A 25424-nucleotide genomic window follows, 5' to 3' on the forward strand; every position below is an offset into this window, starting at 1 on the left:
CCTCCCGGTGTCATGTGTTTATCCTGTTATTGTTAGCAGCCAGGACCAGCCCCACCAGGGCCAGGAGCTTCCCCTGAATTTCTCAATGACAGAGAGCAGTGCCTGGCCCAGAGAAGACACCCCTTGCATCTTGGGTGCATGGATGGATAGATGTATGTATGGATGGATGGATGGATGGATGGATGAAAACCCCCCAAGAATTTATCTAAGTTTTCTGCAGACTCTGAACACAAGACCCAGCAATTTGGATCGTCCATGATCAGAGACACTCCCAACTTCGTAACTTTGATTCGTGGGGGAGCTAACATCGTTATACAGTTCTCCTTAGGAATTGTTTTCCTGTCAATTACTAAATTATTAAAGGGGGAAATGTGATGGAGAACTCTAGTAGCAATTCAAGTTAAGGTGTGTTTTAAGTTTGTTTTCTAACATATCCCACACCTTTGCTTTGGTATAATGATGAAAGCCATGTGAATTCAGGAAGAAACCAGTAAGAGGGCTGAGCAACCTGACTTTATTTTTCAAAAAAGAGATTAAAGATCAAAATGAATTGGGAAAGGATTATAAGTACTGAGAAATGTGCAGGGAACATGGCTAAATGGGATCCGAAAGGAGATTTCTCATATTCTTCAGATCACATAGGAAATGACAGAATGAATCCCAGTTATTTTATCAGAATCAACATATTCCTTGTTTCTTACAAATTACTTAAAGTTTAAATTTCACCAGAACAGAATCTTAGGAAGCATTTGGAAACCTGGAGTCCACCCTACTCCCTGATTCAAGGAAGAAATCACTTAGTGACTAGCTTACCTACATGATGGTTTAGCAAGAAGCTGTTAATCGGTAATGTCAAGAATAACCAATGGACACAGACAGTAGGGGGCATGTGCGGGGGGCGGGAGTGGGTGGGGAGAATTCAATGGGGGGAAGAGGAGACATATGTAATATTTTCAACAATAATTTAAATTAAAAAAAGAAAACAATCTAACAATCTACTCTTTCTATTTTATCTAAAGTAATTACCACACACTTCCCACTTAACTCCTTCCTAATTTTTTTCAAACTTTATTTTTGGTTCCCATCACAGTATTGTACATCCCCCGAGGACTGGGGTTTAAATTTTTGCAAACGAGGAGGACATTACTTTCCAAATATGAAGATTCTTACTCAGTGACAGGATTGCACTGCCCCATGGAAATGATTGTGAAAGCTGTTTTAATTCCCAGGTCTGGCTACCAAAACCAAAACAAAAGCAGAGTGAATGGACCCGACTGTGTGGAGCTGTTACTGAAAAAGCAGTCTGAGTGCAGAGTGAAAGGCCCCGAACTGTGTGTTCTGAGTGGATGACGCTGAGCCCCAGGACAGTGCTCTGCAAAACAGTGAAACCAGAACCTGGCCCTGCTCACGCAGCAGACTGTCAGACACCAGTGCAGGGGCCGGTGTCGATCCCTGGCTTTTTCTGTGTTCCTCGGTGTTTGTCCTCCAGGGTGTTCCTCGGAAGGCAGCCACCTGGAGGGCCCAGCCCCTGCAGCAGTTTGGGTCCCAGCTGTGCACCCAGTTGAAAAGGAGAGCTGGTAACCGAATGGGCCCCGCACCAAACAACAAAACTGGAAAGGCAGTTTTTTCTTAAAGTTCCCTTTGGTGATTCTAACACAGCACAGCCGTTGCCCTAGGGCAGCGGTTAGGGCAGCGGTTCTCAACCTGTGGGTCGTGACCCCTTTGGCGGTCGAACGACCCTTTCATAGGAGTCGCCTAAGACCATCCTGCATATCAGATATTTACATTACGATTCATAACAGTAGCAACATTACAGTTATGAAGTAGCAACGAAAATAATTTTATGGTTGGGTCACAACATGAGGAAATGTATTTAAAGGGCCAGAAGGTTGAGAACCACTGCCCTAGGGAATTAGGTCATATTTTAAGGTAAAATAAAATGAAGACAAAGGTTTATAGACTAGCTTTGCTTCGCCGTTTATTAAGTTTGCTCATGTGGCTATCAGTTCATCTGCTCAGAGCCCAACCTCCCTGTCTCCCCAGGAGCACCCAGGCCCCTGAGGCTGCCTTGTGCATCAGCCCAGGTGCTGGGGCACTAAGCTCAGTTTTTCCTGCTCTGAGCAGAGGACGCCCCTCAGGTCCAATCAGGAGGCTGCTAGCTCCCAGCTGGGGGAAAGGCCGCTGGTTTTACTAAATCACACGACCTAGGAAGTGAATAAAGCCTGTGAGGCTGGGTGCTACTGCTCAGTGGCAGTTCACCTCCTGGGAGCTTGGTGAGAGGTCGGTGCTCAGGGTCCTCCCCTGCCTGGGAAACCCCTGGGGCCGCTGCAGGAGGAGGGGTGACAGGCCATTTTGCTGTGAGTACAGCTGCACCACAAGAGGCAGGGGCAGACTGAAGCCAAGGAGCTGACGTGAGGATTGTTCAGACCGTGTGGGACAGAGGTCAGCGTTGGGCAGGCTTTTATTGCACAGGGATCTCCCGGGCTCACCTCTGGATCATGTCCCCCTTGTCACAGTTTCACTCTTGCTGTTTCCTATCCACTTCTAAAACCCCCAACTTGTCTTTTATCCCCCTTTTATGAAGGTTTCCCTCCCCCTGCCCCGCCCCCTTGGGAACAAGGGCCTCAGGAAGGGGGTAGTGGGAGTATCAACCTTGCAAATCTCCCCGAGACAAAGCATTAGTGTGGTGTAGCGTTGGGTGGTTAATTTAGCAGTGACAGTGGCCACAGCAGAATACAGGCCTAGACTCAGGGAGCCTGTTGGGAGGGACCCTGAGGGCTTGTTTATCAGGTCAGGTCTAAGGGTTGAGGAGGCTCCATGCACACCTGACCCTGTGAGCAGGGAGATGAGGGCCTAAACCTACACAGGATTCCTTTTTCTCCGCATCCTCTCCAGCACTTGTCGTTTGTTGATTTGTTGATGGTGGCCAATCTGACAGGTGTGAGATGGTACCGCATTGTCGTTTTGATTTGCATCTCTCGGATGATTAGTGACTTTGAGCATGTTTTCATATGTCTCTTGGCCTTCCTTATGTCTTCTTTCGAAAAGTGTCTATTTAGGTCTGTTGCCCACTTTTTGATTGGGTTGTTTATCTTCCTTTAGTTAAGTTGTATAAGTTCCCTGTAAATGTTGGAGATTAAACCCTTATCGGTGATAACATTGGCAAATATGTTCTCCCATGCAGTGGGCCTTCTTGTTGTTTTGTTGATGGTTTCTTTCGCTGTGCAGAAGCTTTTTATTTTGATGTAGTCCCATTTGTTTATTTTCTCTTTAGTTTCCATTGTCCTAGGAGCTATATCGGTGAAGAAATTGCTTCAGCATATGTCTGAGATTTTGCTGGCTATGGATTCCTCTAGCATTTTTATGGTTTCCCATCTTATGTTTAAGTCCTTTATCCATTTTGAGTTTATTTTTGTGTACGGTGGTCTAGTTTCATTTTTTTGCATGTATCTGTTCAATTTTTCCAAAACCATTTATTGAAGAGACTATCTTGACTCCATTGTATGTTCTTGCCTCCTTTGTCAAATATTAATTGAGCATAGTGGTTTGGGTCGATTTCTGGGTTCTCTATTCTATTCCATTGATCTATATATCTGTTCTTGTGCCAGTACCAGGTAGTTTTGAGAACAGTGGCTTTGTAATACAGCTTGATATCTGGTATTGAGATCCCACCTACTTTGTTCTTCTTTCTCAGGATTGTTGCAGCTTTTCGGGGTCTTTTTTATTATAGATGAATTTTTGGAGAGCTTGTTCTAGGTCTTTGAAATATACCGTTGGTATTTTGATGGGGAGTGCATTGAATCTATAGATTGCTTTGGGAAGTATGGACATTTTGATGATGTTGATTCTACCAACCCATGAAGACGATATATTCTTCCATCTGTTTATGTCTTCCTCTATCGCTTTTTTCAGTGTCCTGTAGTTTTCAGAGTGCAGGTCTTTTACCTCCTTAGTTAAGTTTATTCCTAGGTATCTTAATTTTTTTGGTGCGATGGTAAATGGGATTTTTTTTTTAGTCTCTCTTTCTGGAAGTTCACTTTTGGTGTATAGAAATGCCATCGATTTCTTGGCATTAATTTTGTATCCTGCTACATTGCTGAATCCTTGTGCACTGCTGGTGGAAATGCAGACTGGTGCAGCCACTGTGGAGAACAGTATGGAGTTTCCTCAAAACTCCCATTTGACCTAGTGATCCCACTTCTAGGAATATATCCCAAGAAACTAGAAACATCCATCAGAAAGGATATATGCACTCCTATGTTCATAGCAGCACAATTCACCATAGCTAAGATTTGGAAGCTGCCTAAGTGCCCATCAGCAGATGAGTGGATTAAAAAACTGTAGTACATCTACACAAGGGAATACTACGCTGCGGTAAAAAAGAAGGAATCCTTACCATTTGCAACAGCATGGATGGAACTGGAGATTATTATGCTAATCGAAATAAGCCAGTCAGAGAAAGGTAAATATCACATGGTCTCACTCATTTATGGAAAATAATGAACAACATAAACTGATGAACAAAAACAGATCCAGAGACAGAAAAGCATCTTTCAGATGGTCAAACCTCAGAGGGAAGGTAGGGGAGGGTGGGGGTAAGGGGGAGAGATCAACCAAAGGACTTGTATGCGTACATATAAGCCTAACCAATGGACACAGACAACAGGAGGGTGAGGGCATGAGTGGGGGTGTTGGGAGGCAATGGGGAGATAAGGACACATATGTAATACCTTAATCAATAAAATAAAAATTAAATTAAAAAAAAGCATAAATAAATAAATAAATAAACCTACACAGGTGTGAGCAGGGGGCGGGGCATCTCTTTCCTGTCCCAGGTTTATCTTGATCAGGTGTTATTTACAAAATATTGGTTTAATATTTTTTTTCATAAAATGGCATGACTTGTTTTGTATTTAAGGCCACTGATGAAATTTTTTTTACGCTGGTGATGAAATTGTCTATTTTTCACCTCCTCCTCAAATCCCAGACTCCTGGTCCTTTTCAGTACTATTTTCTTTGAATTTAGCAAACTATAAATAAACACCTGCTCCTTCTGTTGTTTTGAACACAAGGAAGGAGTTGCCTGCAGGTTTGTAGGGAATCAAGGCAGCTGGTGGCTGAGCAGAGCTACTCTAATTGAACGTGTGCCAGGCGCTTCTCCAAGGACATAAGGAAGTTCACCTGTGGATGAGCTTGCACATGCCCAGCCCTCTGCCCTACATTTTCCCAAGATCCTGATGCTATCCTGGATACAGTGTGTCAGGCCCATCTTTCATCCAGGAACCTTCTGAGAGGTCACGATTCCCTGTGGTCGCGGCCAGGGCATGCCTGTCTCTTCTCTAACTGCTGTCCTGTCCTTGCCAGGTATGAATGCCGCTGTCCGTGCTGTCGTGCGCATGGGGATCTACACGGGGGCCAAGGTGTACTTCATCTATGAGGTCAGTGTCCCACGGCAGTCGTGCCTTCTCTGGCTCCCAGGTACCTGTGCCTTGCACTCCCCCGGAGCTCTCACACCTGCTGGGATGGGGCCCTGCTGACTGAAACCCAGGGCCAGCAGGGGAGCCCAGTCTAGAGCTGATGGCTGTGGTCAGAGCTTACCTGGGAGGATGTGCTCCCTGGTCCAGATGTGCCTCTATGAGATTTGTGTTGGGGAGCAAGGGGTGGAAGGCATGAAAGTCCATTTTGATGTCAACTGGTCTTGCAAGATTAAGGATCTCAAACTGGTCATATTTGTAGCTCTAATTCCTTATAGAAGTGATATATGTAGAGTCACTTAAAATGGGATTGAATTCAAATAAACATTAAGATAATTGGGATAAATTTTTATAAAATCGCATGACTTGTTTTGTATTTAAGGCCACTGATGAAATTTTTTTTACGCTGGTGATGAAATTGTCACCTCCTCCTTCACGACCGCTTTGATTTTTTCATCCTTAATGTAACGCCCAATTCCTACTGTTTATTTGTTTTCTTCAAACTGAGGCCTCTGAAATCCAGCAGCAGTCCTGGCGATCTAGGGATGGGTGGTGTTTGGGTAGAAGGTGCCAATATAGTTTGGAGCACAGGATTTATTTCAAAAATTACTAGGAAAATGATAATTTATGTTTAGATTTTAAATTTATAAAACATAATAAAGCTTATAAAAAGGAAAGAAGAGAATATATTTTTAAATAACAATTCCTTCAGTATCACTGCTAGTGTTTTATGCTGGTTCTTCCCAGTGTTATATATGGGAGAGACTGGGAGGAAATATGTACATTACTAAAATTACAGCAAAGGAATTTTATATAGTACATTTTCTACCTACCATTGCACTCTATATGCCATGTACATCCCACAACTATTGCTTTAAATGTCTATATAATATTCTATCATGTTGATGTCTCAACATTTACCTGGCCCTTTGTTTACTGGGTCGTTCCTTTGCCAACCACTGGACTATTTGGGCCCCTGCCCATTTCTCAACTATCATAGCAAGATCCATATTAATATGTGAGGCTCTTCTATGCTGTGTATTATTATTGTGATCCCAAGGCACTGAATGGGAAGACACGGCCCTCATGCTGGGTCCCATTGTGTCTCACCAGTAATTTCTGAAGCTTGTCCCAGCCCACTCTGCACCCCCATGCTACCTCCAAAAGTGGTACCAAACCCACTGGTTCTGTGTGTGTGGCCCTCCTCTGACTCACTGGAGTGACCCTTTACCAAAGTCATTTTCTCCTTTTGTGACGTGACTCCCATGGTCTCTGCTCATTGGTCTGAATAACCATTTATCGTTTGCTGCAAAGATGTTTCCTCCCACGCTTTGGTTTGCTGTTCTACATTGTGGTTCTGTGGGTTCGGGGTTGTGTTCAAACGGTGGGTGCCATCAAAGCAGTTCCAGACTATTGTTCTGTCATTTTCCATTTGAATGTGTTGAGGGTCAAATTGCCCTTGTGGATGTCCGTCCAGGCCCTGGCCCGGCAGCCGCTGTCTCCTGTTCACTGATGTGGAATGAGCACATGAGACAGGGCCACGGGCACCACTTTGCCGGCTCCCCTTTCTTTGATGTTTGGGTTTGCACTCAGATGACTGTTCTGCTTCTGCTGAGGAGCGTGCATGCATGGGCCCAGCTTCCTCTGCCCTTTTATTTCATTTTGGGGAGGAGAGGGCATTGCATTCTGCCTTTGAACTGGAGAGAAGACTCCACACCTCCCTGATGGCAATTCCTAACATGTGAACGTGGCTTTAAAAGTCTCTTGGGGGTCGGAGCACCCTCAGGTCAGCTTCTTGTTCTAATTAACAAAATGTTTCAGCTTTGCTGAAGACGAATTTACTTAGACTTGTGGTGTACAGCATGCTTCCCCGGAAACCTTTGATTGCACTGGCTGCTGCTCCTTCAGTGTCTGTGGCCCTCCCCGGTGATGCTGTGGCCGTGCTGAGCCGGAGATCCCTCCCCACAGGACGCACTTGGTCTTCATGATGACTTTGCAGTGTGTGCAGGGAAGGGAAGGAAGTCATTTCAGTTATTTTATGCTTAAAAGAACTGACTTATCCTCCTGGACAGTTTGCTGGGAAGAGAGCTCAAATTCCATATCAAACACCCCCCCAAAAATTTCTGGAGACTTTTTTAATGTTTTTATTGATTTCAAGAGGAAGGGAGAGGGAGACAGGGATAGAAACATTAATGATGAGAGTCATTGATTGGCTGCCTCCTGCATGCCCCCTACTAGGAACTGAGCCTGCAACCCTAGGCATGTGCCCTGACCAGGAATCAACCACTGAGCAACACCGGTCTGGCTGGAGACATTTTGATTGTCCCGTTACGAAGGGTGGAGGCCAGGGATGCTACACAACATCCCACAATGCACAGGACAACCCCAAGAAGGAATTATCTTGCCTAAATGTCAGTAATGCTGAGGTCCAGAAACCTGCATTAAACCAAAGGCCAAATCTGTATTGGTTGTTTTGAATGTTGGTAATTTGATGGGGCTAGAGCTGATGGCTGTGTGCCTGTCCAGTGTTTGAGTACTGGACCTGACAGTCAGATTTTAAGAGTTTTGTTGCGTGTGATTTATTTTTAATATTTTTTTCAATCATAATTGACAGAAAATATTATATTAGTTTCAGGTGTACGACACAGTGGTTAGACATTTATATAACTTGAAAATGATCACCCTGATAAACCTATTGCAAACTGACATGATACATAGTTATTACAATATTATTCCCGGTGCTGTACATGACATCTCTGTGACCATTTTTATAACTGGCAATTTGTACTTCTTAATTCCTTCATCTTTTTCACCCATCTCCCAGTCCTCCTCCTATCCCACAAAACAATCAAAATGTTCTCTGTATCTATGAGTTTGTTTTTTTTTAGCTTGTTCATTTATTTTGATTTTTAGATTCCACATATAAGTCAAATCATATGGTATTTGTCTTTCTCTGTCTGACTTATTTCACTCAGCATAATACCCTCTAGGTTCATCCATGTTGTCATAAATGACAAGATTACAGTCTTTTTTATGGTTGAGTAATATTCATTGTATATATTACAGATTTGTGCATGGGATTCCTCAGCCTGGCCTGTACCCTCTTGCAATCTGGGATCCCTTGGGGGATGTCAGACTGACAGTTTTAGGCGAAACCTGCAATCCGACATCCCCTGAGGGATATAGCAGTGCCGAAGCAGCAGGCAGCCGGGGAGGAGCCCTAGCTGGGGCCAGGCACTGCGCCGCTGCCACTCATCCTGGCCCCACTGTGCCTACCACTGCTGCTTGGTAGTGCTGCCGCAGAGGTGCGAGAGGCTCCTGCTGCCGCAGCTGCACTCACCAACAGTGAGCTGGCTTCTGACTGAGTAGCGCTCCTGCTGTGGGAGCTCACTGGCCACCAGGCCGCAGCTCTATTGAGCGCCTGCCCCCTGCTGGTCAGTGCACATCATAGCAACTGGTCGTTCTGGTTGTTCTGGCCATTCAGTCATAACGATTGCTTAGGCTTTTATATGCATAGATACCACATCTTTTTAATTTTATTTTTTATTGAATTTTGGGGTGACTGGTTACAATCCAGATGGGCAATTCTATAATACATCATCTGTGTAGTATATCTTGTGTTCCCCATCCCAACTCAATTTCCTTCCACCATCATTTTTCCCCCCTGTACCACATCTTTCTTATCCATTTCTCTATCAATAGGCACTTAGGTTCCTTCTATATCTTGGCTATTGTAAATAATGCTACAACTGAACATAGGGGTGCATATATCTTTTTGGGTTAGTGTTTTGGGTTTCTTCATCTAAGTACCCAGAAGTGGAATTGTTGGGTCATACGGTAGTTCTATATTTAACTTTTTGAGGAACCTCCATACTGTTTTCCATAGTGATTGCACCAATTTACATTCCCAATAGTGCACAAGGGTTCCCTTCTCTTCCAATCCTCATCAGCACTTACTGGTTTATTAGTGACTAGAGGTCCAATGCACGAAATTCATGCTAGAGTAGGCCTTCCTTCCCCCAGCTGCCGGCACTGGCTTCCTTCTGGCACCCAGGACCTTGGCTTCCCTCTGGCAGCTGGCAGGCACCTGGAACACAGCTTCCATCTGGCCACTGACAGGCACCTGGGACCCGGGCTTCCCTCGCAGCCCCAGCTTCATCCAGAAAGACATCTGGTCTAATTAGTATATGACACTTCTTTTATTATAGATAGCCATTCTGAAGGTGTTAGGTAGTATGTCATTATAGTTTTCATTTGCATTTTTCTGATGATTAGTGATGTTGAGCATCTTTTCATGGTTATTGGTCATCTGTATGTCCTCTTTGAAGAAGTATCTATTCAAGTCTTCTGCCCATTTCCTAATTGGATTGTTTGTGTTTTGGGTGTTACATTGTATGAATTCCTTATATATTTTTAATATTAGCCCCTTAACTGATGTATCACTGGTGAATATCTTCTTCCATTTAGTAGGTTATCTTTTCATTTTGTTGATGATTTCCTTTGCTCTGCAAAAATTTTGTGATCCCATTTATTTTTTTCTTTTGTTTTCTTTGCCTTGGGAGACATGTGCAAAAAATATTGCTAAGAGCAATGTCAAAGAGTTTACTGCCTTTGTTTTCATCTAGGACATTTTTGTCTAGGAGTTTTATGGTTTTGGGTCTTACATTTAAGTTAATACATTTTGATTTTATAACAATAAACATGACTATAATAGTGTAAGAAAGAAGCCTGTTTTATTTTTTGCATGTATTTGTCTAATTTTCCCAACATCACTTTGTTGTTGTTGGTTGTTAATCCTCATCTGAGGATATTTTTCTATTGATATTTTTAGAGAGAGTGGAAGGGAGGGGAAGAAACAGAGAGAGAGAGAAGCATGGATGTGAGAGAGACACATCAATTGGTTGCCTCCTGCATGTGACCCCACTGGGGTGAGGATAGAGCCTGCAACTGGGGTATGTGACCTTGACCAGAATTGAACCTGATACTCTGACCACTGAGTCAAACCAGCTAGGGCCCAACATCATTTATTGAAGAGACTGTCTTTACCTCATTGTGTAGACTTGCCTTCTTTGTCATGATTAATTGACCACATAGGTGTGGGTTTATTTCTGGGCTCTCTATTCTGCTCCTTTGAGCTACATGTCTGTTTTTATGCCAGTACCATGCTGTTTTCTTTCTTTTTTTTTCTTTACATTGTTTTTTTTATATAATTCTTTATTGCTGAAAGTATTACATATGTCCCCATTTTTCCCCCATTGGCCCTCTCCAGCCTATCCCCCTGCTCTAGGCCTTCAGCACCCTATGGTCTGTGTCCATTGGTTATCCATATATGCATACAAGGTCTTTGATTGATTATCCCCCAGCCACCTACCCTCCCCAACCTTCCCTCTGAGATTCCACACTCTTTCCATGCTTCCATGTCTCTGGATCCACTCTGTTCATCAGTTAATTTTGTTACTTAGATTCCACATAAGACTGTGATCATATGATGCTTGTCTTTCTCTGGCTTATTTCACTTAGCATGGTACTCGCCAGGTCCCATCATGCTTTCTCAAAGGGTAAGAGATTCTTCTTTTTTACTGCTACATAGTATTCCATGGTATAAATGTACTACAGCTTTTTTATCCATTCTTCTACTGATGTGCGTTTGGGCTGTTTCCAGATCTTAACTGTTATAAATTGTGCTGCTATGAACATAGGGTTGCATACATTCTTTCTGTTTGGTGATTCAGGTTTCTTAGGATATATTGCTAGAAGTGGGATCACTGGGTCAAATGGCAGTTTTATATTTAATTTTTTGAGGAAACTCCATACTGTCTTCCACAGTGGCTGCACCAGTCTGCATTCCCACCAGCAGTGTAGTAGGGTTCCCTTTTCTCCATATCTTCGCCAGCACTTGTCATTCCTTGATTTGTTGATGATAGCCACTCTGACAGGTGTGAGGTGATACCTCATTGTCATCCTAATTTGCATCTCTTTGATCATAAGTGACGTTGAGTATTTTTTTTTTCATATGTCTCTTGGCTATCTGTATATCCTCTTTGGAGAAGTGTCTATTTAGGTCCTTTGCCCATTTTTTATGGATTGTTTGTCTTCCTTTTGTTAAGTTGTATGGGTTCCTTATATATTTTGGATATTAACCCTTTATCAGATGTATCATTGCCAAATATGTTCTCCCATACAGTGGGCTCTCTCTTCATTTTGTTGGTGAGTACCATGCTATTTCAATGATTATAACCATGTATAGTTTGCTATCAGGTAGTATGACATGTCCAACTGTGTTTTTCTTTCTCAAGATTGCTCTGGCCATTCAGGGTATTTTGTGGTTCCATATAAATTTTAGGATTATTTCTTCCAGTTCTGTGAATAATGCCATTGGTGTTTTGAATCTGTGGACTGCTTTGGGTAATATGGACATTTTAACAATCTTAATTCTTATCAATGAGTACAGCATTTGCCTCCATTTATTTGTATCTTCTTCAGTTTTCTTCTTCAGTGTCTTATAGTTTAACTAGAGGCCCAGTGCATGAAATTTGTGCATGCGGGGGTCCCCTCAGCCCAGCCTGCACCCTTTCGCAATCCAGAACATCCCTCTCGCAATTCAGGACCCCTGGATCCTAACTGCTCACCTGCCTGCCTGCCTGATTGCCCCTAACCACCTGCCTGCCTGCCTGATCTCCCCTAACCACTTGCCTGCCTGCCTCATCACTCCTAACCCCTCTGCCTACCTGATGCCCCTAACTGCTTGCCTGCCTGTCTGATCGCCCCTAACCACTCTGGATTCCTGCCTGATTGCCCTTAACTGCCTCTGCCTCGGCCCCTGCCACTGCAGCTTTGTCCAGAAGGATGTCTGGAATGATGTCCAGAAGGTCATTCGACTGTCTGGTCTAATTAGCATATTAGGCTTTTATTATTATAGATGCTTGCTGTTGTTCCAGAGGTCCCATAAACTTTCATTACTTAAAAAATTTTTTGTTCTCTTTGTTCTGATTGGGTGTTTTCCGCTACCTTGTCTTCCAGACCTCTGATTTAGTCCTCTGTTTCATCTAATGTGCTGTAGATTCATTTCAGTATTGTATTCTTCATTTTTGGCTTCTTTATGTAAATTCTCACTGGGCTTATCTACTGCTAAGTTCATTGAGTATCCTTATAACTATGTTAAACTATAACTGGTAGATTGCTTTCCTCAATTTCATTTAGTTTTTTTCTGGAGTTGTGTCCTGTTCTTTCATTTGGGGGATGTTTCTTTGTCTCCTTATTTTGGCTGAGTCCCTGTGTTTGTTTCTTTGTATTAGGTAGAACTGCTACATCTCCCTGTCTTAGCAGAGTGCCCTTATTTAGTAGGTGTTCTGTGGGGCTCAATGGTGCAATCTGTCTGATCACCTGAGCCATGTGCTCCAGGGTGGCCCTTGTGTGGGTTTTGTGTGTAGTTGAGCCTTGATTGCTATGGGCATGTCTGTGTGGCATTGACTTCAGGCAGACTGGCTATTAGGGCTGCCCATGACTACAGTGGATGAGTTGTTGTGCAGGGCCTGACACCACGGAGTGGGAGTCACTTTATCAGGGCTCTCTGTGCTAGCCAAGTCCAACCCTTGTGTGTGTCATTTGTGGAGCTGGTTGGGTGGTGCTCTGATGTGGTCTGAAGCTGGCTACCAGGTGTGTTAGTCCTGGAGCTTCTTAAGAGAGGCTCCAGTGCAGGTTAAGGTCAGCCACCACTTGTACCTGGCTTGGGGCTCTCGGTTAGGAACTACAAAGTCATCTGCGTTTGGTTGTCACTTGTGCTGGGCTTGGAGATATTTGGGAGTTGCTATGCGGTCAACCAAGGCCAACTGACAGTAGTGCTACGATTGAGACTCTTTGGTGGACCTCGTGATATGAGTTGAGGCCAGCCACCAATTGTGCTTGTGGCCTCTTAGCTGAAGCTTTATTCCAGGCCAACACTGGCCACAGCTTATGCCAGGCTTGTTTAGACTGGTTGCCTCTTGTGCTGGGCTTAGAGCTGCTTAGCAAGAGGTACAAGGGCCCCCCTCGACCAGCCACTGCTTGGTTGGGGTTTGTGGACCTTTAAGAGATTTTAGGAAAGTCCATGGTCTGAGTCCAGGAAGGTTGCTTTTGTGGAAAGGCCACTGAAAGAGGTTTTGGTGAGTGTGCAAGGTGGGTGGGGTGCGGCCTCAGGGTGTCACCAGGGTGGGGCTAATGGTGTTAGCTAGGTTACTGAAGAGCTCAGATTTTGTGCCCACCTGCAGCTGAATGGCAGGAGGACTCAACAACACCGGAGAGAGCTGCCTCAACCCCTGCTCCTCCAGCCCTCATCCCGAAGCTAGTGAATTCAGTTCTTCCTGTATGTATCTGGTGTTCTTGGATCTGCTACCGTGCTGGAGCTCAGAGCGGGTGAATATGTGAGCCAGTGAATCTGTGCTCTGGCCCTTTAAGAGGAATGTTTGGGACTCCAGCAGCTCTCTGTCCCACTCAGCCACAATCTCAAATGGTTTTCACAGCCAGAAGTAATGGGACCTCTCTTCCCAGCACTGGAACCCTGGGGCTGGGTCCCCTCACTCCTCAGGGGCCACCTCTGCAGCTGAGATATCCCTCCGATTCTTAATCATACGTGGGTGTGAGACCAGCCTGTTCCGAATCTCCACCCCTCCTACCAGTCTCGACATGGCTTTTTTAAATCCTTAGTTAGAGGCCTTCTGGTAGCTAGACTTTAGGAGGTTATCAATGATGGTTTTTCTATAATTTGGTTGTATTTTGATATGGTCGTGGGAGGAGGTGAGCGCAGCATTTACCTACCCTGCCACCTTGACTGGAAATCTGTTTGTTTTTTATTGGTACTCTGGCTTGTGGTTGTCTGTTTGTGTTCTGGCGATATTTAGATGTTTCCTGACCCGTATCTACCAGACTCCCACATTTCAAAATAAAGGCATTGAGATGGAACACATCATCTGGGGTGCCCATGTCTACAAGCCTTTGAGCTCCTTTGGAGGAGTCGTGACATAGAAAAGCAGTTTGTTCTCTCCATTCTCAACTAGGACAGGAGGGCTGCAGGGTCCACTTCCCTCATAGGTAAAGGGATCTTCCTCCTATGACTTGTGGGGGCCGCATTCTTCAAGTCCTCTCTGCAGGAGGTGTCCTCTGCTTCCTGCCCCTTCCAGCAGGGGGCAGTGAGGAGGCCTGAGTCTGAACAGACCCACCTCCGCTAGGGAAATCCAGGACATTCTACAGTTACTCCATTGGGAAGTTGCCATGGTTCTAATTTTCATACTAACTGTTTTATTGGTAATTGGCACCTTTGATGGAGGGCGTCCCAGGGCGTCCCACTGATTGCAGCGAGTGTGACTTGGCCCTAGGAGTGATCAGGCCTTTGACGTCCTTGGATATGGAGGGGAAAGGGCACAGCTTGCAGATAGAAGCACTTGCACTGGAATCGCCTGTCTAGAGGTGATGCAATGCTTCTCATGACACCCCTCCCCCCACTCTTAGAGAGAGAGAAATTCTAGTGAGCGGAAGGGGTTTCAGTGTCCGCCCTCCCTGGTGGCTCACCCAGTCCCCCCCTCAGACCCACAGGACTTCGCACTGGGGGTCAGTATTATCTCATTGAATTGAAATCGTTTGGGTGTCATCATCTCTCCTTGAGAGATGTAATGAACCTGTATCTGCTATTCTAAAATATGTCTAAATCTGCCAGTTTTTCCCAAGTCATTTGGGCAGCAAACCCCAGTGGCGCTGCGTGCAATCCTTTCTTGCCCACCCTGTGACTGTCCCTCAAATGGGAGGAGGCGACTCCCCTCGAGACAGCGCCAGCCCACACATGCTACACTGTCTGTGGTGCTTAGGGTTCCAGTTCTGGCACATCTGCCACCCCACGAGTTTTGGGATGTGATTATGAACCTACATACACATCCCAGTGTCATGTCAGGGGATAAATTAAGTGAACCTTCTGGCCCTGTTTCCTCATCTGTCCAGTGGAAATCTTATTTACCTTCCTGCGCTTGGAAAGCATTGAGCACAAGCTGGGCAAAGGGGGTGTGGGGCTGCGGGGTGGGGTGTGATGTGTGTGCCTTTGACTCCGTTGGTTTCCTCTGGGCACAGAATCTGGAGGATGAGGGCTCTGATCTGCATTCACTTCTCTAAAATCCCTCTCAGAGCTGCAGCCGTGTCCACACGTTCTGCCGTCTGGGTCCTGCGCTAACGGACAGGGTGGCCTTCTACACCACACGCGCTATTGGCATTTGTAGGGGATGATGGGAGGGTGGGGGTGGGTGTCATGAAGGACAGGCTGCTTGCGCAGCAGTCGCCAACCTTTCGGGTCTCAGGGATCACCAGTGGTCGGCGGACCACCGGTTGGCAACTGCTGCTCCAAAGGTTTCCTTAAACCAGCGGTCGCCAACCTTTTGACCTCACGGACCACCTCACTGGTGGTCTGTGACCACTGGTTGGCGACCTCTGACTTAGAGCATCCCTGCCTCTGCCCTGAGGAGCCAGGACTACCCCCCCGCAACCCCAATCCCACAGTCAGGAATGTCTATAGACACACAGGTGTCCCTCCTGAGCCAACTCTTCCTCCTGGGGGCCACTGTCCAGATCTATTTGGGTTCAAATTTAGATGTTTTGTTTTATTTTTTAAAACATCATTCAGTAACTTATCCAACATATTTATCCATTTATAGTCCAATATTTTGTTTGTTTTGTGTTGTTGTTTTGTAATCCTCCCTTACCCAAGGATATGTTCATTGATTTTAGATAGAGGAAGAGAGAGAGAGAGAGAGAGAGAGAGAGAAAGAGAAAGAGAGAAACATCGATCTGTTGCCTCCCATACATGCCCCGACCAGGGATCGAACCCGCAACCTTTTTGTGTGCAGGACAATGCTCCAACCAACTGAGCCACCTGGGCAGGACCATTTATGGCCTAGTTTTTAAGTCTAGCTAGAGTTTTTAAAGTGACCCACACACCAAAACAATCAGCATTAATTATTGAAATGAAGGGGTTGGGGTTTTCTCCTTGAGCAGAAAATGTGTGGAAAGTGTATCAATCCAAAAACACGGGTGTTTCTGCTGAAGGTCTGGCACCGATTTGTTCTATCTGGCTGGGCGAGCGGTGAATCTGGGGCAGCACTACGTGTGCTGCCTGCCGAGCCCTTGGGCACCCTTCAGGGACCGGTGGGGTGGGGTGCAGTTAAGCCGATCTTTCCACTTACTGAGCCAGTTGTTAATTTTTTGTTTACCTTTGAGGCTAAGACATTTTCCCCTTAGAAACGTGCAAGTAAGTGCCTTTACCTAATTGGCAACAGCGAGGGCAAGCACATCACATGTCTTTGCAGAAGACTGCACTGGGGAGGCCTGCCCTGGGCTTGGGAGGACAGACAGACAAGGCGGGGGAGCCCTAAGTGACCTGCTGGCGCTGTCTTGTGATTTAGTGTAATACATGGGTTCAGAATTCCATTGGCTAATGGTGCTTCTGCAGACTTGGGAAATCATTATCATTGCAGCTCTTCAGATGTGACTCCCGGGAAAGCCTTCCCTCTGAAATACCTGGACAGCTGGGCGCTCAGGGAAGGCGCTGGTGAGTGTCAGAGGCCTCGCCTGCCCCTGTCCTCCCAAAATTGACGAGAGGTTGGGAACAGTGCCCATCACTGTCCTCAGCCGCTCCTCTTGGTGTTAAAAAGGAGGCGTTCTACCTGTGAGAGAGTCAGAATTCCCCATTGTTGAAGAAGAAGGGCATTGGGACAGCCTCAGGAGCCAGCCGTCTGGCTTTCCCAGGCTGGCTCAGGGTCCCACTCAGCGAGTGGCTTTCTTACTGGGGCTCTCTGCAGACTGGTTTTCTTTTTCTCCCCCTCCCTCTCCCCTCCCTCCTCCCTATCTCCTTCCCTCTCCCTCTCCCCTTCCCTTCCTCCCTCCCTTCCTTGCAAGCTTGAATAACCACATGTAATCCAAGCTGCACTGGGCTGGGACTCTGAGCTGGGACTCAGATACGATGGCCTGACTTACACACTAATAAATAAGTTTTAATTGTCAGTTACTAGATTGGCATCATTTCCCCCTTCCTAACAGAAACCCTCTCTCCGCCATGGGGCTCATTATTTCTCTTCGCAGATATGATGTGCCACCTGCTGTCAGTTTTTATTTTTATTTTTAATCCTCGCCCGAGAATATGTTTTTATTGATTTTAGAGAGAGAGGAAGGGAGAGGGAGAGAGAGAAAGATCCATGTGAGAGAGAAATATCTATTGGCTGCCTCCCATATGCACTCACAATCTGGATATGTGCCCTGACCGAGAACCAAACCCACGACCTTTCAGTGTACGGGATGATGCTCCAACCAACCTAGCCACACTGGCCAGGGCTTCAGTCCCAGTTTTTAAAGTGAGAAATGTTATGTTGTGTCCAAACAAAACAACAGCAACACGAAAATCCTCCACCTTTTCCTAGGAGGGCAGCGCAGGGAGACCTGTCGGCCACCCCTCCCCATGGGGGTTGGAGATCTGGTTCCACCTGTGCCTTGGACCCTGTGGGCAGGGATGGGTGCTTATGTTCCCCAAAGGGACCAAGAACCGGTTAGAATGTCAGGGTTGACGTCCTTTTCTCACCCCTCCTGTCACCACCACCTCTCCCAATGGTTCTCTGAAGGCCAACCAAGGGAGGTGACCAGAATCGCACGTCTCCTCTCCTGGAGGGCTTACACATAACTGTTTCTGCATTTTAACTTCCTTAAAGGGAAAGCTACTCACCCACGAAATGTCTGTCTAAAAATAGTCACAGAGATGCTCCACTGTCCAGTTCACTGTCTCTCTGGTAGCTGATGGGCGGATGTTCATGCTAAACTCCTCCCGTCCCCTGCCATGCAGGTGCATTCCAAGGTTGGTTGAGTTTCTTAAGCTAATGCATGAAAGGCAGGTGACCTCGGTCCCTGCACTACCTCCCTTTCCACGGGAACCTTGGCTGGTGCTGAGGAACAATGAGCAATAACGAGGACAGTGCTAGCTCCCAGCTAGATGCTTCCTGTGGGGCCTGTGACGTGGTCCTCACGCCATCAGCACGGTGCTCTTGACTTCAGACTATATCGAGTGACTGCCAACATTTAGTGTTCAAATCTCAGCGTGGTCATCTCCATGCCCCTCCCCCCCTACCCCCCACCTTGGCCCACCTACCCCGCTGCTATCACCATGGGCTGATTAAATGCTTGACTGTGAGGTGACAAGCTCTCTCTGCTCTAGAGACTGGGGACTGGCTCCGTCCTGCTGTGGCTTTCAGTTTGTGACTTGCTTGGAATTGTGCATGTTAGCTGTAGCTTCAAGAAATCCAGGAATGCTGGGAGGATCAATAAGTCGTGTCGGTTTATTCCCGGGATTCCACAAGCCCAGGGATCAGACTTACAATGACCCGTGGTGTTCTGACATGTTTGAAGATTTTTGAGTTGATTAATCTTGCCAAGGACAAATCCAAAGGCTACACAGGCATTTTCCCTGAAGTCATGAAATCAATGAGCGTAGTTCGCTGGACCAGAGCGTTCGTGCCTTAGAACCTGATGGGGTCCGCAGGCTCTGGATGGGGGGAGAGAAAATGCATGATCGGAGATTCTGCACATGAGTTTCCTGTGGCAAAGTGAACTCATAATCCCTAAACTTGGAAATCATTGACCTGGAGAACCTTGGCCACCTCGTTTTCAGGCACACCTCGTTGTGCGCAGTGGCATTTACTGCATCTGCCACTTGAGAATGGTTCAGAGCCCACCCCTCCAACTGCTTGCTCTCAAGTTCTGTAAGTGAAATGCTGCAATTTACTAAGGAATAAACCAGGGAAACCTTACCCTTAGAGGAAACAAAAATATGTGTTTCCTTGGAAGCAGCAAAACCCCTGGAGAAGTCTCTGAGTGCTGGTGAGGACAATATCTAGAAAATACTTGTGGTGGTTGGAGTGTTTGCCATTTAAACAGTGAGTTGTTGCCTGAAGGACGCAGGGAATCCAATATGTAGAAAGCACCACAGAGGTGACAAGATGTGGACACCTAGAACAGACGCATCCTGAAAGAAAAAGCCTACTGTGCATAGCACAAGGCTGCAGTTTCCCTTGGGTCTTCAATTTGAAAAACACACACAGATCTCTTATAAGAGAACTAACTAGAAGCCCAACTCAGCCCCGCCCACCGGCACGTGCCTCGATGTGCACGCAGCCGGTCTTTGGTCGTTATGGCATCACGACCATTGGGTTTTTATTATATAGATGCCACCCACAGATGGACTAGCTCTTACTGTTTTAGAATGGATTTGACAGATGTCTACAAACAAGTCAAATTGAACACAGTGTGGTCAAATGAGTCCACGTAAACCATTCTGTGTTACATCTGGCTAAGGGGCTCTTGGGTTCATCCTGTGAATGAGGACCAACAAGAAAAGTAGTGTTACTTTAGCTCAATATCTAAGCATGGCTTTAACATTTTTATGGTTTTGTTTTTCTTATGTGAGTCATAGAACTGGCTCTGAAGGCAGTTCTTCCACAGGAGAATTTTAGAAAATGCCTTAGGCTCTGGCAGTATTGGAGCCAGTAGTCAGCCTCTTGAGGAGGTCACTAGGAGAGACTTAACCTGGGCGTGTAAAGGGTGGCACATTTGTGTAAAATCAGTCTTCCTCACTTAATAACAGCTTCCTCCTAAAAGGCTGCCCCAAACCAAGGTTGGTGGCTGTTTTTCAAATGTTATGTGAGTTTAATTCTCTGCCACTTGAAGAATGAGTCATTCCCTACAACTTGGCCCATGTGTACAGGAAGGCGGGAGCTGGGAATGCAATCATCATGAAATCCTCCTAATTCTTCTGCATCGCTTGCTTTACCATATGTGTCTCTGCCACACGAAATAATCACTTATGTCTGGAGAAAATTTTACTTTCCAAAATACATGTTATGGTTTGTGAAACTGCTTTCCATGTTCCAACTCTGGAAACAAAGGATCTCTAAATGTTTTGATTGAGTCAGGATTTCCGTTCTGAGGCATTAGGGCACCTACTAAAGGGTCAGATCCTATGTGGTGTCTGACGGGGTATTGTAGGAATAATCTGGAAGATGAATCCATCAGCGACATCTGTGTCTTCCCTGTAGGCGATGCTGCAGCCGGACGGCTCCCTTGCCTTACCTGTTTAGTTACCTAATGCATGAACACACAGAAACTGCTGCCGCGGCCATTGGTGTGGGCTGGGAGGTCTCCACTCTCTTCCCTGTCAGAGCCTGTGATCAGTGCAGTCAGTTGGTTTTCCCTTCCTGCTCTGCCCAGGACGGTCTGGTTGAGGCCTGCTGTTCTGGCCTAACTAATGGTAGTGCTTTTTTTCCCTGCAGGTTTGGACGATAAAACATCATCTCTCTCTGTAGGGCTTGTTTCAGCACAGGGCTGAGCATCTGAAACTTGGCCCTGGGCCACAGGCCTGCTCACATGCACCTCCCTGCCTCTGGAGCTTCATAGCACTGAGACCAGATCTCAGCACTGCCCCCAAGGGCAGACTCTCCCTAATGGTCTCCAGCCTCAGAGTGGCATGCTGTGCAGTGTCTCAGTGACAGGCACTGTGTTTGGGAGTGCAGGGGTGCCAGAAACAAGTCAAATGGCAACCCTAAGACTAATCTCCCTTTCTCTCTTTCTCATCTATCTCACCTATTATCTACCTACTAGAGGCCTGGTGCATGGATTTGTGCACCGGTGGGGTCCCTTGGCCTGGCCTGTGGGGATCGGGCCAAAACTGGCTCTTTGACATCCCCCGAGGGGTGCTGGATTGTGAGAGGGTGGTTCTTGGGTGATGCACCCCGGAATAGGGCCCCCTCCTCTCTGGTTCCGAGTGTGTCACCCAAGAACTGCAGCTGCCAAGTCACTGCAGCTCAGCAGCTCCTGTGTCGAGCGTCTGCCCCCTGGTGGTCAGTGCACATCATAGTTAGCAGTTGGAGCGTCTGCCCCCTGGTGGTCAGTGCGCATCATAGCTACCGGTTGGACGGTCAAGCAGTTGGACAGTTGCTTAGGCTTTTATAGTATATACTAGAGGCCCGGTGCACAAAAATTTGTGCACTGGGGGGGGTGGTGAGGGAGGGGGGTCCCTCAGCCCGGCCTGTGCCCTCTCGCAGTCTGGGACCCCTCAGGAGATAACGACCTGCTGGCTTAGGCCTGCTCGCGGGTGGCACAGGGCACACCCAATCCCTAGATTCAGCCTCTGGTCAGGCTCAGAGCAGGGCCGATTCGGGAGTTGGGGCGCCGCCCCCTGTCATGCACAGAGCAGGGCGGATCGGGAGGTTGCGATGCCAACCTCAGTCACGCTTAGGGTAGGGCCGATTGGGGGGTTGGGGCACTGCCCCCTGTCACACTCAAGGCAGGGTCGATGGGGAGGTTGCGGCACCACCCCCTGTCACGCACAGAGCAGGGCCAATCAGGGGGTTGGGGTACTGCTCCCTGTCACTCACAGAGCAGGGCCGATCAGGGGGTTGGGGCGCTGCCTCCTGTCACTCACAGAGCAGGGCCCATCAGGGGGGTTGGGGCTCCGTACCCTGTCACACACAGAGCAGGGTCGATCAGGGGATTAGGGAGCTCCCCCCTGTCACGCACAGAGCAGGGCCGATCAGGGGGTTGAGGATCTCCCCCCTGTCACTCACAGAGCAGGACCGATAGGGGAGTTGGGGCACCGCCCCCTGTCACACACAGAGCAGGGCGGATCAGGAGGTTGGGGCGCTGCACCCTGTCACGCTCAGGGCAGGGCCAATGGGGAGGTTATGGCTCTCCCCCGTCACACACAGAGCAGGACCCGTGGGGGGGGGGGGGTTGGGGTGCCACACCCTGTCACACACAGAGCAGGGCCGATCAGGGGGTTGGGGTGCCGCACCCTGTCACACACAGAGCAGGGCCCGTGGGAGGGGTGGTGCTTGGGGCACCGCACCCTGTCACACACAGAGCAGGGCTGATCAGGGGGTTGGGGCGCCTTCCCCTGTCACACACAGAGCCGCAGGGCGATCAGGGGGTTTGGGCGCTGCCCCCTGTCATGCTGATCCCGGTGCCGGGAGGCATATATTACCCTTTTACTATATAGAATAGAGGCCTGATGCATGGGTGGGGGCCGGCTGGTTTGCCCTGAAGGGTGTCCTGGATCAGGGTGGGGGTCCCCACTGGGGTGCCTAGCCAGGCTGGCTGAGGGGCTGAGGGCCGTTTTCTGGTTGGCAGGTGACTAAAGCTCCCAACCGCTCCTTTTTTTCTTTTTTTTTTTTTTATTCTGGGCCAGCTTTAGCTCTGAGGCCTCACTGCTGAAAACATTGATACAATGTTGCGGTCCGGCTGGCTGAACCTGGCTGAATGAAAGCCGGTTTCTGGGGTTTTGTTTAGCTTCTTATTTGCAACATAGTACATAGTTGCTTAGAGTTGCAGCTGAGAGGCCGGCAAGTGAGGCGGGGAATGTTGGAGTCCGCAGTCACTGGAGCAAGCAAGCCTCGCTGCTGGCTTCAGTGCATGGCTGCTGGCCGCCATCTTGGCTGACAGTTAATTTGCATAAGGATATGCTGATTAGCCAATGGGAAGGGTAGCGGTTGTACGCTAATTACCATGTTTCTCTTTTATTAGTGTAGATATATAGATCACCACCTGTCATCTGTTTATTATCTATTCATCCATCATCTATCTGTCACCTGGCTATCTGTCCATCATCTATTCATCATTCATCTATCAACCATCTATTATCTACCTATCTACCTACCTACTTATCTATCCATCTATGTATCGATATATTCATCTGCTATCTATTGTTAATATCCTGTGAAATAAGATCCTTGGGGATAACTCAGGAGGAGGAGGGAGCTTGGTTTTGCCTATGATCCTGGAGCCGGGGGTGCTGTGGGCCTGGTGCAGCCTCTGTCCCTGAGGTCGCTCACACACCAGGGAGCAGATTAAATAGTGGCTTTGATAAGTGTTCCCCTCCCGGAGGGAGCCTGGATCCAGTCACTCTCTTGCTTATCACCCCGCTGTCCTCAGTGACAGCCACACTGGCTCCATACTTTAAATGGAATAGGCTAAAACTGCACGCTGTGAGGCTTACACAGCAGGGAGATGGGAACAGAGAGATGGAAGGGGTCCTTAAAGTGACTGAGGTGTGCTTGGAATAAATTACATGGCTTCCCCATGCAGACAGAGGGAGGTTGTGGCCACCTGAACCAGCTGTCCTGGAGGCTGAGGACAGCAGGGCAAGCAGAGGCCAGGGGCCAGGGCCTCAGTGACCACAACCTGCAGAGACACTCTAAGGTAGTGGTTCTCAACCTTCCTAATGCTGCGACCCTTTAATACAGTTTCTCATGTTGTGGTGACCCCCAATTTCATTGTTACAAATTGAACATAATTAAAGCATAGTGATTAATAAAAAAAACAATATGAAATTATATATGTGTTTTCCGATGGTCTTAGGCGACCCCTGTGAAAGGGTCGTTCAACCCCCAAAGGGGTGGCGACCCACAGGTTGAGAACCACTGCTCTAAGGCAAATCTGCTCTCCACTTCTCTTAGTTCTGTGTCATCTCATGTTGGGTTTCCCTCTCCTGTTTGTCTCATATGTGACTCAAACACTAGACTGTGCACATGTGTATTTACATATTAAAATATATTTATGTTATATAGGATATAATATATCATCTATACTAATAATAGCCTAGGTGGTTGTCACACCCTGATGCCATGAGGCCCTCACGCCATCACATGATGGCTGTGTGCGCAGAGGAGGCAGGGCCCAGCAGAGGGTCCCCGCCACCTTGCGCCACGGAGGCAGGTCCTGGCAGAGAGTCCCTGCCGCCTTGCATGGAGGAGGTGGGTCCCGGCGGCTGCTCTGCGCAGCTTCCGCCAGGGTTCCCATGGCCCTGCATGCTCTGCAGATGCGGGACCCCCAGCTCTGGCCTACCTCTTTAGGGCTATCCATTGAGGAGCCCTGGATGGGTATGTGGGGCCTACCTCTTTGGGGCAATCGATCATGGGGCTCCAGCACTGTGAGAGGGCACAGGCCAGGCTGGGGGTGCCCCCCCCAAGTGCACGAATTTCATGTACCCGGCCAATAGTTATCTAATAATATGTCATAATGCATAGTTATAATATACATTAATAATTATCTACTTATATAAAAACCCTGGGTGTAACATCACAGCCAGAAGCATGACCAACCAGAAGGAAGTCAGTCCTGCAGGGGTCGTCTTGGAAACGGCTACGCCCTCCCCCAGCTGTTTCCTGAAGGGTGAAGTTTCAGGCAGGAACCTGCCCTCAGGGCAAGGTTTCAGGCAGGAACCCAACCTCGGAGCAGAGCGTGGAAGTGAAATGATTTGTAATGGATCTATTATTGAAGCTACCTTTGGAAATACTATATCTATAGATCAGTGGCTCTCAACCTTGGCTGCACATTAGAATCACCTGGGAATCTTTTTAAAATCCTGATTTCTGGGTCTCATCCTCCGGAAATTCTACTTCATTGTTACTAATGTTGTGGCCCCACCCCATAACAAACAATTTCCGGAGGGTGAGGCCCAGGAATCCGGATTTTAAAAAGATTCCCAGGTGATTCTAATGTGCAGCCAAGGTTGAGAACCACTGCTATAGATAATATTAAAAATATATTTAAACGTGCAATTCTTTGTCCAAAAAATGAGCATGTTCAAAAATTAAATGAAGAAAATTTGGGCCATAACCAGTTTGGCTCAGTGGATAGAGCGTCGGCCTGCAGACTGAAGGGTCCCGGGTCAAGGGCATGTACCTTGGTTGCGGGCACATCTCCAGTGGGGAGTGTGCAGGAGGCAGCTGATCGATGTTTCTCTCTCATTGATGTTTCTAACTCTCTATCTCTCTCCCTTTCTCTCTGTAAAAAATCAATAAAATATATTTTTTTAAAAAAAAGAAAATTTGGATATACTCGATAGAGATTTTCACACATATTTGAGTGATGATTCCATTGATTCCACAGATGATGCTGAAA

General features: G+C 47.1%; 1 protein-coding gene across 1 annotated transcript in view; it reads left to right on the forward strand.

The window, feature by feature from the left end:
• The window catches only part of PFKP (phosphofructokinase, platelet), a 66555-nt gene that overhangs the window by 7153 nt on the left and 33978 nt on the right, over positions 1 to 25424 (forward strand). Inside the window, exon 2 of the mRNA XM_070391160.1 lies at positions 5365 to 5438. Within this exon, the coding sequence (XP_070247261.1) occupies positions 5365 to 5438 (74 nt within the window). The remainder of the gene's footprint in view (positions 1 to 5364; positions 5439 to 25424) is intronic.

This window comes from Myotis yumanensis, unplaced genomic scaffold (genome assembly GCF_028538775.1).
Source record: "Myotis yumanensis isolate MYYU_CA2020_CCGP unplaced genomic scaffold, mMyoYum1.0.hap1 SCAF_1, whole genome shotgun sequence".
NCBI classification, from domain to species: domain Eukaryota; kingdom Metazoa; phylum Chordata; class Mammalia; order Chiroptera; family Vespertilionidae; genus Myotis; species Myotis yumanensis.